This window comes from Ursus arctos, unplaced genomic scaffold (assembly GCF_023065955.2).
Source record: "Ursus arctos isolate Adak ecotype North America unplaced genomic scaffold, UrsArc2.0 scaffold_12, whole genome shotgun sequence".
NCBI lineage: Eukaryota > Metazoa > Chordata > Mammalia > Carnivora > Ursidae > Ursus > Ursus arctos.
The window spans coordinates 8,616,618-8,641,570 of NW_026622786.1; the positions used below are offsets into that span (position 1 = coordinate 8,616,618).

General features: G+C 39.6%; 1 protein-coding gene across 1 annotated transcript in view; it reads left to right on the forward strand.

The window, feature by feature from the left end:
* SPAG17 (sperm associated antigen 17) overlaps nt 1-24,953 on the forward strand; it is a 184,328-nt gene that overhangs the window by 40,375 nt on the left and 119,000 nt on the right. Inside the window, exons 5-13 of the mRNA XM_057310745.1 lie at nt 9,275-9,461; nt 11,206-11,400; nt 13,961-14,142; nt 17,546-17,707; nt 18,886-18,958; nt 19,164-19,276; nt 23,091-23,228; nt 23,317-23,430; nt 23,999-24,149. Coding sequence (XP_057166728.1) covers nt 9,275-9,461; nt 11,206-11,400; nt 13,961-14,142; nt 17,546-17,707; nt 18,886-18,958; nt 19,164-19,276; nt 23,091-23,228; nt 23,317-23,430; nt 23,999-24,149 — 1,315 coding nt within the window. The remainder of the gene's footprint in view (nt 1-9,274; nt 9,462-11,205; nt 11,401-13,960; nt 14,143-17,545; nt 17,708-18,885; nt 18,959-19,163; nt 19,277-23,090; nt 23,229-23,316; nt 23,431-23,998; nt 24,150-24,953) is intronic.

Consider the following 24,953-nt stretch of genomic DNA (forward strand, 5'->3'; position numbering starts at 1 on the left):
CATCATTATCATAACATTTATTCTGCATTTTTAGTTCTATCATTGTCAGTCTGTTGTTCATTATTAACATTTATTGAAACAAATATTTAGAGAAACGACATACTAGGCACATATATATTGTTCATTATAATTTTAAAATAAATTACTGTTTCTATTCTGATCCATGTTTTAATGTAGTCATTATCTGAATATTATAACGTTGTTCACATTTTTATGTTTCACTCCAATTTCCACATTATATATTAATTTAAACATTTATTTAAAGCCAAAGCACTTTATTGTGAATATATTTAAAATATATTAAGAATTCAACTAAAAGGAAATGCTTAATCATAAAAAAAGAGATGAAAAATGGCTATAATACAAAAAAAATTAACCATTTAAATAATCAGCCAAATTAAATCTAGTCTTCCTATGCCTCTGAGTCCAGTTCAGAAAATTTGCATAGGTTTTAGGAAAAGATTCAAATATATTCTAACTGTGCTTTTAATTTGTGAATTCAAATAATTAGTCCATAGTTTCTTGGATATTTTGAGCCTACCTTTTATGCAAAAGCAGAGCAGTGCTGTTTCTTTCTGGCTCATATACTTAGTACATGTTGCCTTATTTTCCAAAGTACTAGAATTGGAGAGAAGGAAGGTCTGCAGTCAAGAACTATGCAGAGATGGTATTGGTAAACTTTTCTTAAAACAACCCCAAATTAAAAGTACGTCAATGTAGTAAGACATCTTGCTGAAGCCACAAACAGCCCAGAGCCGGCTCCGAAGACGGGACGAAGAGAAATTAGGGTAACTTTCACAGACATTTTAGAGCTTACTCCAGTTGAAACCCCAAAATACTGGAAACCAGCCAATGTAATGCCATTTGTGTGTGTGTGTTTTGTTTTAAAAGAAAGGCCATAGGGACATACAAGGAAATTATGGGCTGGTTAGTTTTGATTCAGTTGTGGTTAAAATCTTCAAAAACTATTTTAAGAAATCAAGCAGAGGAAGAGCAGGAACTCAGTTTAGAGGGACCCGTGTGGTTTCAGGAAAGGAACAACTTGCCTCACTGACTAGATGGAATTCTTTGAAGCTGGATTATCAAAATGAGGATACTACCAACAAAACCGTTGGATCTAAAGAGCTACAAAAATTCAGCAACTCACGGTAAATAATAAAAAGACTCCCTAGCTAACTGATCGGTAGAAGAGAAGTGTTTTCCTAATTGGGATGCTTTTAATTAACAAAAACTTTTTTTACGGACTTGAGGAAAAAATATAAAGAAACACCCAGATTTAAAATAGAGTAGTATTTTTAAGTACAAATAGCTACCGTCACAACAGCTAAGGATCACATTTAGCTACCGTTATTGACTCTTTGGCATTATACTAAGCTCTTTACACATGTTATATCATTTAATCTTTCAAATGACTTTATGAGGTACAGAGTATTATTCTTGATTTGCAGATGGGGAAACTAAAGGTGTGAAAAGTTAAGCAACTTTCCCAAGGTTAAATAGCTGCTCAGAGGTGTAGCTGGGAATCACATCCAGAACTGCCGGACACTAAAGATCATGTTCCTAACCACTGTACAGACGCCATCCGAATGTGTCTCAATAGTTATGCACAATGGCACTCTTGGCTCACAATCAGTAGAGTGCTTGCCCAGAGATGTTTCCCTGTAGGACGCAGGGCTTTGCTCAGTGATCTACCATCAGCCATCTGGTCCCACTAATTACGTTGCATACAACATCCTGAGGGAAAGTGTGAAGATGAGTCAAGGAAAGGAACAAAGCTCTCCAAAGACAAAGTCCACAGAGCTAAGCAACCACTGGTTCCCAAGGGAATTCTGGCTTCATTTCTGGTCCCGTTCCCCCTGCCCAAAAATCACCTGGTCTTTGGGGATATCTCTTAGAACTAGACTTCCTGAGATTATTCCGAACAACCTCACCCTTCTCTCTGCCCTTCTGAATGTTGAGGTAGGAACTAGACTGGCTGATCCACTGCTAAAGCCTCTGAATCACATAGAACCTTGTAGGAGAGAGACAGCAGACAGACATCAGACCCACTCCCTTACCATCACCAACCACAGTCATGGCCATGTTTTGATTCTGTGAATTAGGAATGGCACCTGAAGACGGCAATATGGCACGCAGGATGTTCTGCAGGGTTCTGAAGATTGCATCATTGGGTCAAGTGAACCCACAACATACCTAGACTTACATTTTCTACACAACGGCAGCTGTCTAGAAAAGCGAGCCCCTAACTCAACTGCGTACATCATATTTCTGTTTGGCAGGGGAGCAGGGAGGAAAGCAGAGGGGAAGGAATAAATAGAAAATATAGAAAAGGGAAAACAACATGTTCATAATGCCATAACGCCATTACAATTAATGTTAACATTCTCAGATGTTTCCTTTGTTTCTTTCTGTGAATTTGTTTCTTTATATTACCATTGTAAATTAAAATGTATCATAATTTTATTCATTACCTCAACATCCACATCTATCATTATTGTTGGTTATAGGATATTCTATGACTACCATAATTATCTCAACTATTCCTCTATTGTTAAACATTTCAGTTATTTCCATATTTTAATAATAAGCTATGTTGTTATCAACACCTTTATAGTATAGAATTCTTCATATTTTGGATAATTTCCCTAGCATTGGTTTATAGAAATGGAGAAATGGAGCCTCAAAATGTTCCCATAACCTGTGTTTCCAAAGTAGGTTCTAGAAGCGTTTAGACCCAGTTTTTCATTAAAAAAAAAAAATCCGGGGCACCTCAGTAGCGCAGTCGTTAAGCATCTGCCTTTGGCTCAGGGCGTGATCCCGTTATTATGGGATCGAGCCCCACATCAGGCTCCTCCGCTGGAAGCCTGCTTCTTCCTCTCCCACTCCCCCTGCTTGTGTTCCCTATCTGGCTGGCTGTCTCTCTGTCAAATAAATAAATAAAATCTTTAAAAAAAAAAAAAATCCTCCCCCCTGCCCCGGTCAAATGAACTTCAAAACCACTGTGTATTATGCACAACTCTTGGAGATTAACAGTGCATTAATTTATTAAAGATGGAGGAGTTATTAAACAAAATAAATCTGTTTAATATTGTTTAATCTACTGTCTCTCAACCATATTTGACGCATACATTTCTTTCAGCCCATCTATTGTCCTCTTATCATCTGTGACCATAACAATAGATCATTTGTGAGACAGAGTAATCTTGAAAGAGAACTGAAGTAACATTCGGAAGACAGATATGGTTTCTCATAAGCCACATAATAATGGAGTGACTTAGTTACTTAACCGCCATGAACATGTTTCCTTATCTATACCCTTAATAATACTACTGTGGGAATCTTATGATAGAAGATATGTGATATCACAAAGTACTACACAAATATGCAGATGCGCTGTTAGCTACAAGAAAACGATGAAGTAGAGCTATTCACCCGCAGTTCCACTGACTTTTACTATTTGCCTCCCTTTTAGTGTGATAACATAATGAATACCCACCAAGGTTTCTGAAGGTATTTGAAAGCATTTGAATGTTGACATCAAGAGCCATTTAGAAAATAAAGTACAATCTAAAGTCTTCTGAAGTGTCAAATAACTAGGTTGCCTTGTTAGAGAGAGGGGGAATTCTGTATTTTTCCCTTTTTAAAGTGAGAATAACAAGACTGAGGATTCTAGGTGTCATTGGATACTCAACTAAGTATGTGACATGCTAATACTTCTTTTGGTTGTGGCTAAAACAAGAGCCCTACGTCTGCTATGTAGCTTAACTGGGTAAGAAATCTCTGTGCCTAGCCACAGCCTTCTCACAGTAGGGGCATCCAGATGATTTTTGTAGCAGTGCATTTTAAAGAAAATGTACTTGACTCTGCCTTCATATGCTTGGGAACATGTGTTCCCCAAACACGGTGGAAAGACGGGCTTTTTGGATACACCCCTGCTAAATTTTTGTCTTGAATTGGCAAGATCCCCCGAGTTAAGTTTTGTGCAGATGACCACAGAAGGGGAACATGCATGCTGCACTACCCGGAAGCAGGAAAGGCCAGAAGAAAAGTTGGTGTGAACAAATTTTAGTTTATGATTTAGGAAGGGGTCAAATTTGGTGAATGCTCAGTTAGTCTGGTTCACTCTCTGCCACCCCCCATCTCCAAACCTCAAGACATAAACTCATAGAAGGAGGGGCTTATTTCCGACATGGGAGAATAGAGGGGAGGGAAGAAGACAGAAGGTGATTTCGCTATGATTGGGGCTTGGTAGAAAAGGATGTGTCACTTTTTGACCAAAGTAGAATTCTAGGGGCCAAACAGTCATCATTGTCAAGAACCTCAGGGACAAAGGGACTGCCCTGGTTCAGTTCAAGTGTGGAGGCTTGGAGGCGTGAGGAACAGATGGAATATAGGAGAAGTGGTGGACCACAACTAGAGTCAGACACGGGACAGCCAAAGGCACTGGGTAGGGCACCACGTTCAGAAATGCACCAAGGATCTCTCTGCCTGGATATGGCGCCCAGAAGAACCTAGGTACTTCCATTTGCTTCTGTTCTCTATGGTATGATGTCTCTGCACCAGGAAAGTACATACATAGTCGCTCTACCTAGGACATTCTTTACATAAATTACTATGCAATCTTCTTGAAATTCTACCCATTGAAGATAACATCATTGTTAAACAGAAAATGCAGAACACTAAATTGTGTAGAGAGAACCGTAACAATGATGTTAAAAAGATGAATCATTTGAAAGACGCACTAAAAGATCTTCACTCATCTTCTCTGGTGGTTTTTTGTCAGCTCTCTATATGCTTTCATATTTTTCAATAATTATTATCTTTATAATTTAAAAAAGCTACTTAAATGAACCAGGATTTATCGGTATTTTTAAGGTACTTTTATGAATATTGATAATTTAAGTGTCCATGGAAATGTGTTTAAAAGGTGCTTTTCTCTGGTTAACCAAGCCTTGCCTTGTTAAGGGAACGCAAAAGCAAAAAGAAATAGAGAAAAAGAAGAGGCCACTCCACAGGAAGAGGAGGTCAGGGAGGTGAAGCTATGGAGAAACAAAAAAGCATCCAGCAAGTAGTAGTATTTAGCCCCTGGAAAGACAGAGTAGAAAGAGGCCAGAAGGCCTGGGAAAGAAGGTAGGAAGATATCAAAGACTGAGACTAACAGGACCAGAGAAATTAATGAGTTTAGGCTTTGAGGTCAAACCTGCTTGTGTTTCTACTATGGCGGAGTGTCTGAGGGCAAACTCTGATTTGTCAGTTATACAACGTGAACAAAACTACCCATTTTTCAGGTTGCATTGTGAGAACAAATGAAAATGATGATGTCTGGAAAGCACCTATCATACTACAGAGCTGAGTCTCTGTAATTTACTGCTAATTTTACATCTTGGTTGTGATCAGCCCTGCTCTCTCTGGGATCCCAAGAAACCTTACAGAAGAAAGGGCTCAGGGAGTTCCTTACATCATAGAACCTCAACCCTGCACAGGTGCTCATACCCCACCTAGGAGAGCCAGCAGGGCCAGAGGGCCCTTGTACTGTCGTATCAGGAAAAGAATAAAAAAACTAGTTTTAAACTCCCTCCATACTTGGCAGTATTTTTTTGGAAAGATAGAATAAGTGAATGTATGTATGAATATATCCATGTTTATTCTTCTGGATGAACTTGAGAACAATTTAATCTGAAACAGTTTCTCCTTTTCCATCCTAAAGATCACCCTGAGATTTTATTTAAAATCACAGCTGTGGAAGTTTCTGGAAGCTTTTGATATCAGAGTTAGGACTTCTTTGTGACAAGGCTAGCTGTCCACCAAGGAGCTACCCAGAGTGTTCACTTCAGTGGATTTACCATGATCCCAGTGTGGCTGTTTGAGCGCCTGCATGAGTCTGCCAATGCCTCCAAGCTAATTGGACTCAGGGGCACTGATTTGTGCTCTGGTTTCATTTTAAATTAACAATCTCAAAATTTCCAATAAGCTCTCAACACTGGCAGAGAGTTCTACCATATTTCTTCACTAAGCTTGCCCTCCCATTTTCTGACATGACTCATGTTACCGTCTCTGTTCAAATCCTCTTACCTAGTACCTGCCTGTACTCAGCCAATAACTGTGCCTCATTCTTCACTTGAAAAAACTGAAACATTCTTTTAACACCATGAAGACCTCTCTCTTTCTTGAACCCACACTCAGCCGTCCCCCTTCTTGATCCTCTTATTAAACTGAGAAATGGTCTTTCCTCCCAGCAAAGGAAATGGACACATTCTCTTGATCTGTTTCCATCTTACCTCCTCAAGGACTTTAATCTCCCTGCTATCTTCAGCGTCTCCCTCTCTACTGGGCCTTTCCATCAGACAGTGAACACATCTCCTAACTGGACCTCATATGCCCCTGTAATGCACTCATCCACTGACATCTTCCCAGGGCATTGCCTCTCTTCCAGTCAGTTAGTCACTATATGTGACCCACATCCGATTTTGTAACTCCAGCCAAATCTCTCTTCTCAGAAGAGAATGTGTGTACTTGACTGCCTCCCGACATTTCTTGGCATCTCAAAGTTAACATGGTCTCTGAAGAGTCCGTCTGCTCACCTTAAGTAAAAGTCATTTCTCACCCCAACTTCTCTATCTCTGTAATCTGGGTCACTATTAGGTCTTTTCTGGACCATTACTAGAGAGTTTCCTTTCCAGTCTTCTTGCTTATTATCTTGCAAAAGCATAGTACTTCTCCACTTTAAACTCTTTATGGTCTTCCCATTACATTTTTGATAACATATAAACTTGTTAGCCTTACTTCCAAAGACCCGTCCCATGCCCTGCCTCCCCCACGTCAGCTTGGGCTACTCTTTCCCTTGCCCATTATTCTCCTGCTATCCTCATGTCTTGTCAGTCCTTCGTGCACACACTCTGTCTTCCTTGCTTCTCCCACAGATGACTCCTCATCTTTCAGGTTTTCATTCATATGTCACCTCCTCAGAGACGCCCTCCATCACCAACTCATTAGAGAGGTTTCCTCAATTGTGTGCCTATCTTTGGGTTTTATCCTTCCTAAAAGTCTTGAAATTTTGTAGTTATATTTTTGCCAGTTTGTGTATGTGCTTTTTTGCCTCTTTCTTCCCCAGTAGGCTCGGAGCTCGAGGGGAGAAGCCCAGCTATAGTTCATGCACCAGTTTATATCTGGTGCAAAGAGAAATGCTGGGGCTTTTCAGACCTCTGCCCCTTACCTTGTACACTCCTTGCTGCCTCCACCCAGGGCTAGTGGTGACATCGGCAGCCTTCCCTGATGCTTTCCACTGCTGCTGAGGAGACAGAGTTTCCCCACCACTAGAGCCACAGGTGCTAGGGCCTCATGGAGAATCCATAGGTACCTCTGACACTTCTTCCGGGTGCCAAAGCTAAACTGTCCTCTGGAGGCCTCAACATCCAGAAGACACATGAAGTAGAGAAATGCTTCTCTCCCCTTCTGTGTTACATTCTGTTAGCTGGGTGCCAAAGCAACATATCTTCTACTCTCCTTGTCTCTAATGTATTAGAATGGAATTTTTCAAATTTGATTTCTTGATCTCAGGAAAACACAGAGCCCAGGTGTTGCTACAATAATTTTGTTGTTGTTGTTCCAATTGTGTGGAGTATAGAAAAAGCAAATAATAGAAGCATATTCTGGATCTTCTGTATGGCCACCTTATGCTCCAGTACGTCCCACATAATTTTAATGAACACAATCTATTTGTATTTATAAACAAACGCATTGAAAGTGTAATTACATTATGAAATAATGCACAAAGGTTTCAGCAATTCTTTGAAAAGAAAAAAAAATGTGGGAAAATTAGGTCTTTACATGGTATATGGCAGTCTAAATATGCTCCAGAACAATGTGTAAAGAGTTTGCTCTGCCAGCTGATGTTTTGTGTTGATCCCATCTTTGAATGTATCAAACAGCAACCATTGATTATGTCTATACATTTTTAAGTAGCATTATAATAAAAATAATTTGTCAATGTTAGGTTCCCCAAAGAATCTATTAACCTTTGAAACTTGTTAATACACTAAAACTTTGAAAAACTTTATCAAGGAGATTTTAGAGAAAACTATTCTTTGCTTTTTTTTTTTTTTTTTTTTTTTTTTTTTACTTTTTAAAATTAGTTTCAGAAGTAGAATTTATTGATTCATCAGTGGCATATAACACCCAGTGCTCATTATATCAAGTGCCCTCCTTAATGCCCATCACCCTGTTACCCCTTTCCCCCAGCCACCTCCCTTCTAGCAGTCCTCAATTTGTTTCCTAGAGTTCAGCATCTCTTATGGTTTGCCTCTCTCTCAATTTTCATCTTGTTTCTTTTTCCTTCCCTTCCCTTATGTTCATCTGATTTGTTTCTTAAATTCCATATATGAGTGAAATCATATGGTTTTTGTCTTTCTTTGACTGATTTATTTCATTTAGCATAATACCCTCTAGTTCCATCCATGTCATTGCAAATGGCAAGATTTCATTCTTTTTGATGGCTGAGTAATATTCCATCATTATGTATATATTCCATCATTATATAATATCCATCAGTTTATATATATATACACACACACACACACACACACACACATATATGCCACCTCATCTTCATCCATTCATCTGTTGGCAGACATCTGGGCTTTTTCCATATTTGGGCTACTGTGGACATTGCTCCTATAAGCATTGGAGTTCACATGCCCCTTTGAATCACTATGTTCGTATTCTTTGGATAAATACCTCATAGTGTAATTACTGGGTCGTAGGGCAGCTCTATTTTAAACTTTTTGAGAAACCTTCATACTGTTTTCCAGAGTGGCTGCACCACTTTTTTGGTCTTTTTAAAACTTTTGTTTTGTTTTTAATGAACAAGCCAACCTCTCTCTAATACTCAGACTGACACTCCCCAGGGTTAGGATGCAAGATAAACCTAAGTTCCAGCCATCACAAGGTACTCAGAATCCCCTACTCACCCTCCCCCAACAACTAAGGTAGTTTATAGGCCCATACTTGAGTCTCCTTTAGGATGAATTCTCTTCTAGAAATTCACTTGTGTAAAAGGTCTCCTAGCACCCACCCCTCAGTCCTCACGCGTGGTTGTGCTTTATCACACCTTGGGCCCAACCTGGGATCTCCACTATCCCAGCTTGAAGAATGACTACTTGAAAAATAAATGTGTAAACAAGCAATTGAACGAAATAAAGAATTAATTCACCCAACAGTAGAAAAGCTGTTGCTTGCTCACCATATGATTTGGAGAAAAAGTATTCTCTCTTTCCAGGTAATAGAAGATAGATTCAAGATAGAAAAGGATAAAGGGAAAGCAAAATCTCCCAAGGAGAAGAAGACCTCAAGTACCAAGGTTGCCAAAGGAAAGGGAAAAGATCAGCCTGAGGCAAACACAACAGTGAAAAAGACCACGCAGTTAAAACGGAGGGGAGAAGACGATGACACTAAACATTACATTGGTCAGTGAGATGCTCTTCCTGTGGGTTACCTTTCACTTCCTGCCTTCCAATCTACAAAGCAACTTGAGAAATCATTTCAGTAATGATGCTTTATCTTTCCCAGGCTTTTCTCTCTTTATAAAATCAGAAATCACATACCACCCATGACACCCTAATAGGAAAATAGTGCTTTCTGCAATTCATTTATGTTTTCAGCAAATATTTATTTAGCTCGTGTCTTGCTGCGGACACGTTTTCATAACGCAAATGAAGGATGAAATAACGAGCTGATTTTGCCACCACATAGCTTACTACCTTGTTCAGAACATTTTAAAAACTCAGACATAATTATGAGGCAAACTAGAAAGTGATTGTTGTAATGAGTGAAATACGGTGGTGCTAAAATCAGACCAGTTACTTTGAGACTCACACAGAGCACGCGGCTTCCTGACCTGACCTCAGCTTCTCCCACTATTAGCTTCTCTTAGAGCAACTAGAATTTCCTTCATTTTTGATTTTTGATGTAAAACTGGTTTAACCTGTGCAGCTTGTGAGTAATTCATTGCCACCTACCCTTGAACCCAAATGGAGCTTCCTGTTATTATTTGCATCCCATTTAAATGAGATGGCAGGGGGCACCTGGGTGGCACAGCAGTTAAGCGTCTGCCTTCGGCTCAGGGTGTGATCCCGGCGTTCTGGGATCGAGCCCCACATCAGGCTCCTCCACTAGGAGCCTGCTTCTTCCTCTCCCACTCCCCCTGCTTGTGTTCCCTCTCTCGCTGGCTGTCTCTATCTCTGTCAAATAAATAAAATAAAATCTTTAAAAATAAATAAATAAATGAGATGGCAGGCCCTCACACCCCTTGTCACTTGGACTCCGCTGTAAATCCACAAGACTTAGAAGCCATGATATTATGGTTTCCATAGGCAATATCAACGCAGATTTGTTTAGGGATAGAAGAAAAATTCTTACTTAAAAATTTAAAGTTTGGGCATATTGCATTATTTGTAAGTTTATCTTAATGGGCTATTGTGGGATTTAACGTTTTCGTGTACTACCCAGCGTGACTGTGAAAGTACCACAATTATTTTTACCTCTCTGAATCTCACAGTCTAGGAGAAACTTATGTTTTAACATTAATAAAACAGTGTAACCAGGGCTAAGTAGAGGGGGGAAACATTTTAGAAAAGTGCACAATATATATTTTTAAAATTTAATGCAAGAAATATATCATTGCTCCATAACCCACACTTAGCATTCACACCTATGGACGTAAATACACAGAATACTTTGGTAGGGGGCACGTCCATATTCGATATTTCCCTCTCCTGTAAACACCTCTACTTATAAAATACCACAAAAAGCTGCAGCTACTCGTAATTCAGGAGTAAAGCCAGATGTTGCTCAAAAGAGATTGAACCAAAAAAAAAAAAAAAAAATTCACAGCCTAAGCTTTCTTCTTTTTACAAAAACCCAAGCACACATTTTCCATGAGCACAGGCCCCATGTATGTTTGTCCTTCTATTATGACTATATCTCATTTACAAAAGTGATTTAATATTTTGTAAAATGGCCACAGCTTTCTTACTGGAAGGGTAATAATGAAAACCAGTCAACATGCTTGCATTCCAGCCAAGTGGACTGTTTTTGGCGAGCCAGAGGTATTATAAACACATGCATAATGTATGTAGCCATCTAACTGGCTGAGTGCAACCTGTTCTCTTTTAAAATGACGGCTGCTCTTCTTTGTGGTATTTTGAACAGACGATGAGCCAGATGATGGTGCCCAGCATTACATTATAGTTGTGGGCTTCAACAATCCTCAGCTATTAGCGATTATGACTGAGCTTGGCATTCCCATCAGCAGCGTGATTAAAATATCTTCAGAGAATTATGAACCTCTGCAGACACACCTGGCAGCAGTTAGCCAGCAGCAGGAAGTTCTTCTTCAGCCAGAAGGTATGCAGTCTGCTACACGACTTACTGAATCTTTCAATATTATCCACTGTCTGTGAAGTACAGATAGAATTTTCTGTCCAAAAAATAGTCACACAATACATTCGTTATTAAATCCTTTTAAGACTTTGATTTGCTCTTTATTCTGCTTGCACTAGCCAGGTGCTGTAAATTTTGCAAATTAAAATCATACTCTGTTTATATCCCTGTGTAGCCCCAGAGAACCTGGGCTATGGGTCAGAAGACTTGGTTATCTAACTACATTTCTCAGGAACATTTAACCCATAACTTTTACCTAATGTGTGGGCTGGATAGATCAACTGTAGATAATGTGTTCTTCCAGGAGCCACAGTCACCACGTGGCCCAAGGGAGGTCACAGCCTTGGATTCTTGCTCTGCTTTGCTTCTGGCTTATTGAGATGAATCGGAGAGGGCACTCTATCTTCCGAGCTTTAGACTAGGTAGCCATGGCTACCATTCAGCCATTTGGGACCACAGGGTCTTCATCCAAGGGAGTTGTGCTAGAATGCCACTGTGGGAAGGGAACTGAAAGTTACTATGTACTTTAGGTGACAGAACAGGGATCCTATGTAAGCCTGTGTGATCTGGAAGTTCAAGTTTTTCTGTCATATGCTGTTGCTTTTATTGTTATTTATTAATAATATCATTTGCACAAGTGTTTTGTAATCTACACAACTACATCTCAATTTCTAGAACACTGAATTTTAAAAACTTGCTGTTCCAGGGTGCACCTGGGTGGCTCAGTCGGTTAAGCGTCTTCCTTTGGCTCAGGTCATGACCCCAGGGTCCTCGGATTGAGCCCCACATCAGGCTCCCTGCTCAGTGGGCAGTCTGCTTCTCCCTCTGCCCCTTCTCCTGCTCATGTGTGCGCGCTCACTCTCTCTCTCTCGCTCACTCTCAAATAAATAAACAAAATCTTTAAAAAAATTGGCTCTTCCAAGTTAGAAATTACTACCACTGATGCAAGTAAAAGCTACCATTTATTGGGCAGATGCCTTGGGACTAGGCTCAGGGCTAAGGGTTTTAAGTGCATTGATTTATGCAGTTTCCACTGCCATCCACGGAAGTGTGTTTTATTACAGACAGTCCCCAACTCATGATGGTTGGACTTAATTTTTCGACTTTACAATGGTATGAAAAAGATACACGTTCAGTAGAAGCCATACTTTGAAGTTTGAATTTTGATTTTTTCCTGGACTAAAAACGTGCTGTATGATCCTCTCTTGTGATTCTGGATGGTGGCAGCTCCCAAGCCACCCACACAATCACGAAGGAAAACTACCAATACACTGACGACATTCTGTACCCACATAGACTTTCTGTTTCTCGCTTCTAGTACCATGTTCAATAAATTACATGAGGTATGTAAATAACCCTTTATTATAGAATAGGCTTTGTGTTAGACGATTTTGCCCAATTGTAGGCTAAGGTAAATGTTCTGAGCATATTTGAGGTAGGCTAGGCTAAGCTATGATGCTCAGTAAGTTAGGTGTACTTTATCACTTTCATGGGTATTAAGGAGGGCACATGTTGGGAGGAGCACTGGGTGTTATATGCAACTAACGAATCATTGAACACTACAACAAAAACTTATGATGTACCATATGCTGGCTCACTGAACATAATTTAAAAAAAACCAAATATTCAACTTATAATGCATTTATTGGAGTATAACCCCATCCCCACTGTAAGTCAAGGAAGATCTGTTTTTCCATTTTACCAAAAGAACTCACAGCCTAGAGGCAGCTATTAACTAAAAGAATTGAGACTCAGACCCAGCTGCTCCTATCTCAAAGAATCATTGTAATATTAAATAGCTTATTATTGAAGCCAGTGAGAATATGTCCCATAAGTGCATAGCCTCTCTATAAAAAATATTTAATATATAGAAATAAAGTCACAGAAAAATAGACTTCATAATAGAACCATGAGGTCTTAGTAGTAGAACCCATTTAGTTATAGGTATAATAAAAATTAATATTTTAGGCAAAACATCATGTGTAACTTTATTGGAACTGTCATGATTTTAGTCAGAACATAAAGGCCCAGAGAAGCCTGTATCTATTTGGATGTGACCAAAGGTTAACTGAAGCATCAATCATTGATCTGGTCTATTTTTAGCCACGTGGGGAGGAGAATTGGATCAGCAGCATTTCTAACCAATTATGAAGCAAACATACTGAGATGGTCAAAAAATGATTTCGCAGAAAAACTGCTCCACATAGATGCAATCTAAGGGTAATGGAAATATCGAACACATTTAACTCCACAAATGTGTGAACTTATCATAATGTTTCTAGGCCTCAAGAGTAAAATGAAGAGGTGGGATAAGCTCAAGTTTAATATCAATTTTGAAAGTAAAATCCTCTGGTTTCATAATTGTGTAACCCAAGCTCAAAACCTTCTCAAAATTATATTTCTTCGTTTGCCTTTTCTGCTACGGCACAGACATATTGCAATGCATATAACTGACCATATCCACTTAAAGTGGGAAGAAATTCAACATTCTCATTTTGTTGTATTAACATGTTGCTATAATTAGACATAGAGGCTGAGAAACTGAAGAAAGAGAATGCCATAAGAGAACTTGAAATTTTCTGGAAGTACCTGGAACCAATCCTGAATAATGAGAAACCTGAGACAAATCTCTTTGATGTTGCTCGACTTGAATACATGGTCAAGGCAGAAAACTTTCCTTCCGATTGGGCAGACAGCGAGATGATGGTTAGTACATGGATTTGTGAGGGTGGTTTGGACATGTGGTAGTGTAGTTTCATTTATCATATTCATTCATTCCACAGACATTTGTTGAGCACTGACTATATACATAGCTTTGTGCTAGACTCCTTCGTCTTCAAGACAGTGATAAGACTGAATGCCCAGTGATGGTTATAGCCTGGTTCTTTAGCTTTAAGTGTATGAATTAATGGCAAAGAATAAGGTGGAGATGGAGATGAAAGACGGTAATCCTTTATTTGGTGGCATGAGACTTTGATATATACTACAACCATGTTCTTGGCAGACTCCTAATATATAACATGTTAATTGTGAAAATAGTAAATTTTACAGGTTTTCAAATTATATTGTCTTTCTTTTTTTTATATATAAGTTCAAAATATTGTTTTTCTAGGTCCTTAATTTTATTGCCAAAATATTATTTTTAATATATTTGGCCAGCAAGGCCTATCTAATAGGATGACTTGGCCCCACCCCCACAATTAATAGGCATTTTCTGAGAGCATTTACTGGTCTCTGCTACTGAGGATCTTACAGAGAGGCATGAGCAAAACCATGAGACTGAGAAGCAGTGTTCAAGGTGCCATACACCTATGTGCTCAGTTATGTGAAACACACTCTAAATTTCCTACTAATTCAAAAAAAGAAGAAATGGGATACACCACAAAGTAATAGCAAATATTTGATACACGAGGGTGTTTTTAAAGAGAAGATTGAGTGACTACTTCTCACGGATGTTGTGGAAGATATCCAGGCATCCCTGTTACACAAAACTTCTCAGCTCTCTGTCTGGTTGATCCCCTGTTCCAACAAACAGAGGCTCCAGGGTTGGAACATGAACATTTCTCACGACTGGAGTCCCTGATTGTACAACCTTGAGGTGGATGTGCACGTGATGAAGTAAGGAAAACTCTGAGGAGAGGGAGACCCAGATTTGAACCTTAAAGGATGGACGGGATTTGAATAAGTAACAATATACAGATCAGTTTGAGTTATTAAGACTGTCAACATAAAGCATTAGATGTCACTATATAGAAACAGAACACTGAAGGCCTGATGCCTTGCCAATAGTAAGAATAAATATTAGCCTTGACCTATACGTGGAAAAGAAGCTAAACATAAAGAAGCTGTGGTCGAAGGCAGAGCTTGTTCTAAGCAAAAGTGGTTACTCCAAGCTCCCTTGGCTTGGCCTCTTTCCTCCCTTTCATCTAGATATCTTCATCTTTCCTGCCTTGTCTTTCACTCTTCTGCCTCCTCAACCTGAGTTCAGAAAAGAATGCACTACCCTCTGTCCTTTACTGTTCCATGTCACACCATCTCGAGAACTTGCGTACGTTTTTGGTTCAATAGGGCATAGGAGGTCACAGCCATATAATTCCTGAGCCATAATTCAGAGGAAGCAATAAGAAGAGTCTTCTAAGTCAGCCTCAGGCCAAGTATCTTTTGCTCTTGCTCCAGCTAAGGGTCTCTTCTTTGTATTTTATTTACCCCCCAGGCATGGACTGACAAGAGCTGAAATGTGTTGAGTCCAAGGTGGAGTACATTCCACTGCACCTTCAGTACATAGATGTCATAAAACCAAGGCACATAATCGCAGCTTCAAAAGACCCAGCACCATTCCCAGCACCCTGCTTCCTCCTCCAGTGTCCACAATTTTGTGTTCATTAGAAGATTTTAATCACTCCATTTTTAAAGACTATTACTTTTTAAAAATACAGACTAGAAGAATTTAAATGGCGATTAAAGTTCAGAAAACTTTATGTTGAAAAAATATTATCATCTCAGTTGAAATACTAGTTATGGTAAAATAGTCTTGACCTCCAAACTAGAAAGTTAACATCGAGGGCATCTAGTTGGGTCACAAAAGTAACAGTCAGGAATGAAAACATTCAGTCGTCTAGGCAACCACTTATGGCTGGGCTGCCCACCTGGACGCACTGATCTCCTATCAATCAATTTGCAAGTATTTATTGAATATCTTCTTTATGCCAGGGCTGTGGTCTGGGTCCAACTGCAGTATTTTTTTTTAGAGCCCAATCATAAGTTATGATTTGTGGGTGAACAACCCAGCATTGAGCATGATGGGATAAGAGAGTCTTGAAAACAGTTCAGTCTTGGAGTTGGGTTTGAAAAGAAAGGCCTTTGGGTTTCATATTGAAGAACAAAGTTCACAGTAAAGTTGAGATCACCTGAGAAACGTAAAAGTAATAAATCTACTTCTCGTAGAAATAGACTAAATACATGGTGTGGATACATGATGTCACATGCTCAGCCATATATGTAAGTTGGTAATGGCCTCATAGCCAAAGCAGAAGCCAGCCGAAGGGTCCTCTTCTTCTCTGGAAGAAGGAAAGCATTAGTACCCTTGTCTGCAAGCAAGACGGCTATATTTCTGCTGAACCAAGGTAACGAAAGCTTTACATCAAATAAATGCCCATCAAGAAGTGCTAACTGCTCATGTAAGACATCTGCAACATCTCAAGTTAAGACCTTAGTTGCTGAAATAATTTTCTGGCTTTTAGCATGTGATTTGCTGTTTGATTTAAAAATGAATGAACTAGTTAAGCTAAGGGATCAGAAGGGGCAGAAGTCCTACCATATTTCTTATAAATACAAAGAAAAACATGTTTCTCTGCCAGAATTTGTGCAGAAGACTAGCAGGTTGAAGCTTAACTGGAGAATGCTCAGTCCTAGAGTAGGCATGTGAAGCCCAGACTGGCAGCTATGCCTTGAAGATGGGCAGAGCTCCGCGCTTACCTGGACTCCTGCCAGACTGTGATTCACTGCCCCCCGCTCCCCAAGAAGCTATCTCATCCTACCTTACTCTGTAACTCAGATCTAAGATAAGCCTACTTAACCCTTCTTTGCTTGCAGGCAGGCAGACCTAGTGGTAACAGTACTTTTCCAGTTCTGGAAATGAAAGCCCAGGTAATAGGGGTATCGGATCGACAACTTGTTTGCTAGATAATAAGACTTGTGGGTATTAGATATAGAAGCAGTAGATTATCTATTTCTTAGGGGTTTTTTCTGCCGAAGGTAGCACAGAAGAGATTATTGAAATTATCTATCTATTATGTTGTTTTAGAAATTGAGACATCAGAATATAGGCCACGTTACTGAAATTAATGAACAGGGTGTTTTTCATTTAGTTGAAGCATTAATTAGATTCTTACACTGTTATGCAGCCATACGACCCTCCAAAGGGAACAGTCTGCGTTGTAGTGAACAAGATGGACAAGAAGGGTTCAACAAATGAAGACTCACTCACCATGGCTGGGATTCAGTGGTCGGGGAAGTGCTTGGTTTAGCTGTTAAGAGAGAAACAAACCATACATCTGATTCCAACAACAAAACACTAATAACTAACTGTCATTAATTCTCTCACTGGTAGCTGGAATTGGGTACTGATATTTTTGAAAATATTGCCTGTTTGATGTATGACACCCTGGATTGGAAGAGGCAGCACCAACACTATTTGGAAAGTATGCAGCTCATCAATATCCCACAAGTGGTTAATGAGAAACCTATCTTGGAAGCCATGTCAATTACTGAGGTAGGCACTTCTGGAATGTCTTTAGTGGGCTGAATGATCAACCGAACAAGTTGATTTTCACATTTGTAAAACACACAAAGGAAAAATTACATGAATACTTGTGGGAAGGAAATACTGCCTGCTGGAATTTAGGTAGTGAGGGTGGGAGCAAGAAGGGACCCCCCCCCCAGGCACAGCATTAAAGGGTACCCATGTGGTCAGGGCTTATATGAAGCTTCCTAATTACCTGCCACATGGAGAGTTGATGAAAGAAGCCATTTTCAGTCCATGGCACAATAAATCACACCTGGAACAAGGAGAGGGCTACTGATAAATTAATCATGGTGTTTATTTAGCACCTACCATGTACTAGCCTTATGCAAGGTGCTGGCAATAATGAACAAGATGCACCCCCAGCCCCCCACCCCCCATTGAAGTTAACTTTTAAAGAGGATGGCAGTCATGTCAACAGTGGTTTCAACATGGCATGATGTGTGCTGTGAGAACAGTCAGCTCAGGCTGCAGTAGAAACACTAAAATATGGCACCTAAACTGACCTGGAAAGGACCAGTGGGGGAGAGGCAGGAGTCAGGAGAGCATCACCCAGCAGGGTGATGTGGTGAAGGCTGCTTATGAATTGCCTACAGGAAAGCCTAGTGGAGGAAGGGACAGAAAAGTATTCTCAAGAAAGGGGCAAAGATGGGCATACATAGACATGAGGTCAAAGGAAAGAAGTATTAAGGCACAAGACAGGACCACAGGATAGGTCTGTACTCCCAGGTAGTATGTGCAAAATGGAGAACAACACGAACTCCCTCTGGAGAATGGAAGCAGATGTCCTTTGGTGCTCAGTTAAAGAGTTTGGGTTGTACCTGGAAGGTGAAGGGGAACCACTGAAGGACTCAAAAGGGGAGAATGGTATGATTCTGAGTTACCCAGGGACCAGTGCCCCATCTCCCCACACCTTTCATGGCTCAATGGGCTCTGTTAGGGAAAACTGAGAAGGGTCCATACCCACTAACTTCTTCCCTTCTTCAGACAAAACCCTTTCATTTGCTCCTAATATTAGCCAATGACCTGTGATGTGATCATAATCTTACAATCTCAGAATCCTGTCAGACCCCAGAATACCAGCGTCTGATGAAAGCATCTCTCAGCTGGATATCTCAGTCGTCTCTTCTGAATTCTTCTACTTTTAGGCATCACAACATGTTGCTGCAACCCCTGGCAAGAAGAAAGCACAGAATGAGGAGCCACAAGCGCCCCCATCAGGCACGTATGAAACGCGAAAACCAACACCGTGAGCTGTTGCTTTAAGGACTACTGACTGTCTTCCATCTTGCCTTCAAACACCCCTTCACCTACACGTCCCACTTTCATTAGTGCACCGTGACAGTTTGAATTTATGGATTAAATTTTGATGGAAGAAATGGAGAACACATCTTATCTGAGCAGTGATGTATTGTATATTTTACAGCAGCTTTTGTCTTCACAACTGAAGTAGACATGAGATACTACAATGACTTGCTGAATCCAATTCCAGAAGAATTCATCTCTGTGCCCCTGATACTGCATTGTATGCTGGAACAGGTAGGTGGGTACACACCGAGGCTTCTTTCCCAGGTGGGTAACCTTGAGTCCATCACTTCATTTCTTTGGTTTCGGTGTTAACTGTTTTAAACCTCACACATAATCCCTGAGTGTATTCTCCTTTACAAAGATTATAGAACACTTAAGATAAAACGAAAGCTTACTTTGATCATCTGTTTTAATGCTCTTTCTTTTGCTATGCTCTGGAACAATTGATCTCACATTCCCTGAACTTTCGGTAGACGTATCCTTTAAACCATCTGTGTCTGGTGTCATTTTAATGGACAAGAAAGAGGAGGTAGACAGGTGGATGGGTGGTTAATGGTCTTTATCTTTAAAATTTCTTTTATACTCGTAGGTTTAATCAGATTTTTCTCTTTCTGAGGCCAATTTTAGTCATTAGTATTTTTTAATAAATATGCCCATTTTACTCGTGCTTTCAATATCGTATAAAGTTCTTTATTCACTTATATGCATTTTAAAATTTGTTTGGCATCTGGTTATGCTCCTTTGTTATGACTGATGTTATTTATTTGTCCCTGCTCTTTTCTTGATCATGGTTGTCAATGGTATATCTATTTTATTGGTCTTTTCAAAGAACCAGCATTTTACTTCATTGATAAACTCCTTTCTACTTTCTGTTTAATTAATTTCTTCATTCCTCTTTATTATTTCCTTCTTGCTGATTTCTTTGAGTTTATTTTTCATTTCATTTGAATCAAAAGCTTACTTCATTTATTTTCATGCTTTTTGCTTTACTTAAGGCTATGCATTTCCTTTTGAGTATTTCTTTGGCTGCATCCTGATGCTTTCAGTCTATTCAGTTTTAAATCTTTTATTTTCATTTCCATTGTTTATTGTCAATTCCTACTTTTATTGCATTATGGTCAGTTAACATGGTCTGCATGTAAAAAATCTTTTTAAATTTCCTGAGCTTCCTGTATGACCTGAGGTACGTGGTCAGTTCTCAGGGTTTTCTATACGTGTTTGAAAAGAATTGTTATAAATTAACTCATTTAATCCTTAGAACAACCCGATGAAGCAGAGACTATTTTTGTTCCCCATTTTACAAATAAGGAAACTGAGGCATAAAAAGGTTAAGTAACTTGTCCGAGTAGTAAGTGTCAGAAACTGCCTTAGAACCTAGTCTATCTGAGTGAAAAAATATTTTGATGGCATTGTTGTGCTGTCTTCTTTCTTCTAATGTTGCTGAGAAATCTCATGTCAATCTGATACTTTTTTCTTTATAGGTAATCTGTTTTTTCTTTCTGGCAGCTATTAGAGTTTTCTCTTCATAATTCATAACACAACGCCATATCCAGGTAGGGCTTTGTTTTATCATTGTTATTAACAATCTACAGGATTGTAATCTGGTTTCTGATTATATTCTGAATAAAATCAGAATTCCTTACATTGGAAGACCCTAAAAATATGGGTCTGGGCTGATCTGCCATCTCTTCTCCTGCCCCCCTCACCACACACACACACACACACACACACACACACACACTCTCTCTCTCTCTCTTACTACTTATCATCTACATAGGCCTTCTGGGTTTTCCTCAACTACACTACTTAATTCCTCCTTAGCTTTTTACTCCAACTTCTTTTCCTAGAAAGTTCCGCACCTACATGTCTGCCTGGTGGATACTCCTTCTCATTCAGTGCCCAGTGGAAATGGCATTCCTTAGCCTTTCTCCCACCTGACCCAAAGGGAGCCCCTGACAACACAAAGTGCTCTTTACCACAGCACTTGGTTTTATTTTCTTATAAACAATGACTCTTCTTTAAATAACTTATTTTCTTTGTGTCGTACCTTCCCCCTCTCACTAGAATATAAGCTCCATGCAAGCAGGGACTTAATCTAACCTTGTTCACCGCTCTATGCCCAGCATACCATAACCACACCTAACCTACAGCAGACGCTGAATCTGTATTTGCTGAATTAAATACACCCTCAAATATTATTTTTTCTATTGATTTATCCTTGTATTAGATGGATGGTGGAACTTCTGTTTTTTCCTCCTTGTCTTTTACATTTTCTATTAGTTTTATCTTTTGGGGAATTCCAGCTTAACTTCCAACTAATTCATTCTTCAGTGGAGTCCAGTCTGCTATTGAAGTTTTTTTTCTCAACAATAAATGTATTTAATTTATAAATTCTCCAATTTCTTTTTACAACTCCCTGTCATTGTCTTTATTGCATGGATGTAACACATTCCTTTATCTCTCTGAATATTTAAATGTTTATTTTAAATTCCTGTTCAGACTCTACCATCTCTTTTGCCTTCAGTATACATTTTTATATCTGCTTTAGTTTTCTAACCAATTAGATAAGCACACTCACAGTTGCCTTTCATTACCCCCATAAGCTTTCTGGAAGACCAGTGGTTTTATTATGTCAATAAATCTGTAAAAGCTGAAAAGCCCTATAGAGCTTGCAGTGTTGTCACTTTATTTATCTTAGTCTTTCTTATTTCATTCAACTCAACTCAAAGCAACAAACATTTATTAGCCACCTGCTATATTTCAGGCACCAGCCGATGACCTCAATGCCTGACACATAGAAGACAACCAATAATAGATTATGCTGATTGAAAAAATGCTTAATAATGGGATGGAAAAAAACTGAAATATAAGAGGAATGGAATAGGATTTTCCAAGACAGGGTATTAGAGTTTAACGTTTCAGAGGTAGAACAGCTTTGAGTGGTCTTTTGTGATTGGAGTGGGTCCAAGAGATGATCCGAGATAGAGAGTGGACATATGAGTGGCTCTTTTGAAAGTAAGGAGTTGACAAAAGGTGAAGGATGGGAGGCTGTTTTGTTACCCATCTCTAGCAGTGGTTTTCAACAGCAGCCGATTTTTCCTCCCAGGGGACATTTGGCAATGTCTGGAGATATTTTTGGTTGTCACAATTGGAGGGGTGATACTGGCATCAAATGAATCAAGGCCAGAGATACTGCTGAACATTCTCCACTGCACAGAACAGAACCCATGACAAATAACTGTCTAATTCAAAATGTCTTAAGGTCTAAAGTTGAGAAACCCTGTAAAAGTATGTGAAATCACAGAGGATGGCTGCAGGATTAAGGTGAAGAGAAAAACTATAAATTAGGTGCCTACTTTGATTACGTTTCAACTTGTTTTGTTTGCCAGGTAAAATTGAACAAGCCACATAATCTTTCTAGACCTCAGTTTCCCCATATAAAGGCGACTATTACCCCTTACTGATCTGACCATCTATCACTCTCTTGAAGAAAGAATGAGGACTTGACCTGAACCCCAGTTCCTCCCACTCAGTAGCCTTGGGCTTGCACCAGTCATTAACCTCAGTCACCCTAACTCTTCTTCTGTAAAATTAAGATAATATCTACTCCACCATGTTGCTGTGATACTTAAATGAGATAATATACGAGAATATGCCCCATACAGTGCTTGGCATAGGGTAGCCACTCAGTAAATACTTCCTGGATCCAAAGATGTGAGAGGTTTCGAGTTCTTTAAGAGAAGGAGCAAATCATTAAGAAAAAAATTATTATATTGTTATTTTGATTTCTGTCACAGTAAATTTTCCTGTTTACCATTTGTGTTTTCTGTTATCTATCCTAATGCATACATTAAAATTATATCTACTTTAATGCATGGGTTGTAAACATTTTCCCTTTTATTTTGGTAATCGCTGTCACTTTGTATCATCACTGTACATTTTTTGATAGAAACCGCCTTGTTTTTACCAAGAACAATGGAAATACGTGAGTTTCGGTAAAGAGCCGACCATTAAACTGACTCCTTCCACCTGTGTATTTTAACAGGTTGTGGCAACTGAAGAAGACCTTGTCCCACCCAGCCTGGTGCAGCCGCCTCCTAGAGCAGATGGGCTGGACCACAGAATCGCAGCTCACATTGTGTCCATCCTGCCCTCTCTCTGTCTCACAGAGAGGGAGAAAAAGGTCAGATGGCATGAGATATCCAAAGAGCTTGCATACTTTGAAAAAGTATGGATTCTCTTTTTAAGTCACTCTATTTCAATTTGAATAGAATCTCCATGAAATATTCTTATCTAAAGAAGAAAATGAAAGCGCAGCAGTGCCCAAAGGCCCTCTCCTATTGGACTATCACGATGCGCATGCCCACAAGAAGTACGCTCTAAAGGTAATAATAACTGGGTTACCCCGAGGAGAAGTGATGCAAGAAAGCCTATTTGTAATTGTTCATTGAAGAAATTGTGGTTAGTTACTTTTACCAATGGAAGTAAAAGTAATATACAAAATGGGTACCTGCTTGTAGAGTGAGACCTCGGGAAAGAGAGGTGCATACGGAGCAAAGAAAACTTGTCTAGTTATAAAGGTCCCGTTAACCATGTAATTGATTGTGAGTACACCAAATTTGCATTCAAACCTTACAGTTATTTGCTTTAAATATCTTACCAATGTGAAAAACTAGTGGAAGCTAGAGAAGGATCTCGGAAGGGAGAGATGAATATATCCGAGACTTGGACAGTTTGTCACAGCCAGTGAAGAATCCGGGAACCTCTGGCAAAGTGAGAACGAGCTTTTTTGACCTTCAGCAAAATACCAACAGTTTGTCTTCCCCAATTACCATTGATTTCCCCTGTTTCCAAATAATGAGAGCGAAGGTATCAGGTTTTGCCTTCTCCATATGCATAAGGCACTTGACAGCTTACTCTAATGTCTTCTGTCATGTTACTCTTTTTCATAAGGACCAAAAGAATTTTGATCCAGTTCAAATTGAGCAGGAGATGCAGTCCAAGTTGCCACTGTGGGAGTTCCTTAAATTCCCTCTGCCCCCGCCATGGAACAGCACTAAACGTCTAGCTACAATTCATGAGCTCATGCACTTCTGTACAAATGGTGAGTGCGTTTTTTTGCCTTAGCTTAAACCCATTCATTTATGGTCATATGTGCTTCTTAAGATTACACTCCTATTTGCAAAAAGTATTTTGATTATTGGAAGAGCTTTCAGAGGCTGAGATGAGTACCTTGAATAATGTCATTAGCAGTAGTATGACAGCTACGATGCGTAACATTCTTCGATTTGATGCACTGGGTTTTCTGTCCACTGCGTTTCCATGACAAGAATAATCTGTTTCTTCCTTCCTCCCCCTGCCCCCTCTCCCCCCCCACATCCCCTCCTTGACATCATTTTGGAAGACATGGTGATCCCTATCCTAGGTAAGAGCGCAGAGTAGAGAGCCCCCCTGACGGTGTAGCGCCGAGAGTGTGTTGACTCAAGTTCACCCCCCCCTTACAGAAGGAGGAGGGGTCATTTTATGCTCTTTGAGGATGGCATAAAGAGAGGTAATTTGGAGGATCTAAAATCAGCTTCTCATTGAAGAGTTCACTGGGACTTCCTTCAAAAACTATTTCCAGGGGTGCCCGGGTGGCTCAGTCAGTTAGGCATCTGACTCTTGATTTCAGCTCAGGTCATGATCTGGGGGACCTGGGATTGAGACCCGCATTGGGCTCTCTGCTCAGCAGGGAGTCTGCTTGTCCCTCTGCCTCTGCCCCTCCCCCTCCCCCTGCTATGCTCTCTCTTTCTCTTTCTCTCTCAAATAAATAAATAAAATCTTTTTAAAAACCCAACTTTATTTCCACTTGAGGCAATTAGCAGATATATTCCTATTTACAAAAAGGAACATGAAATTACAGACATCT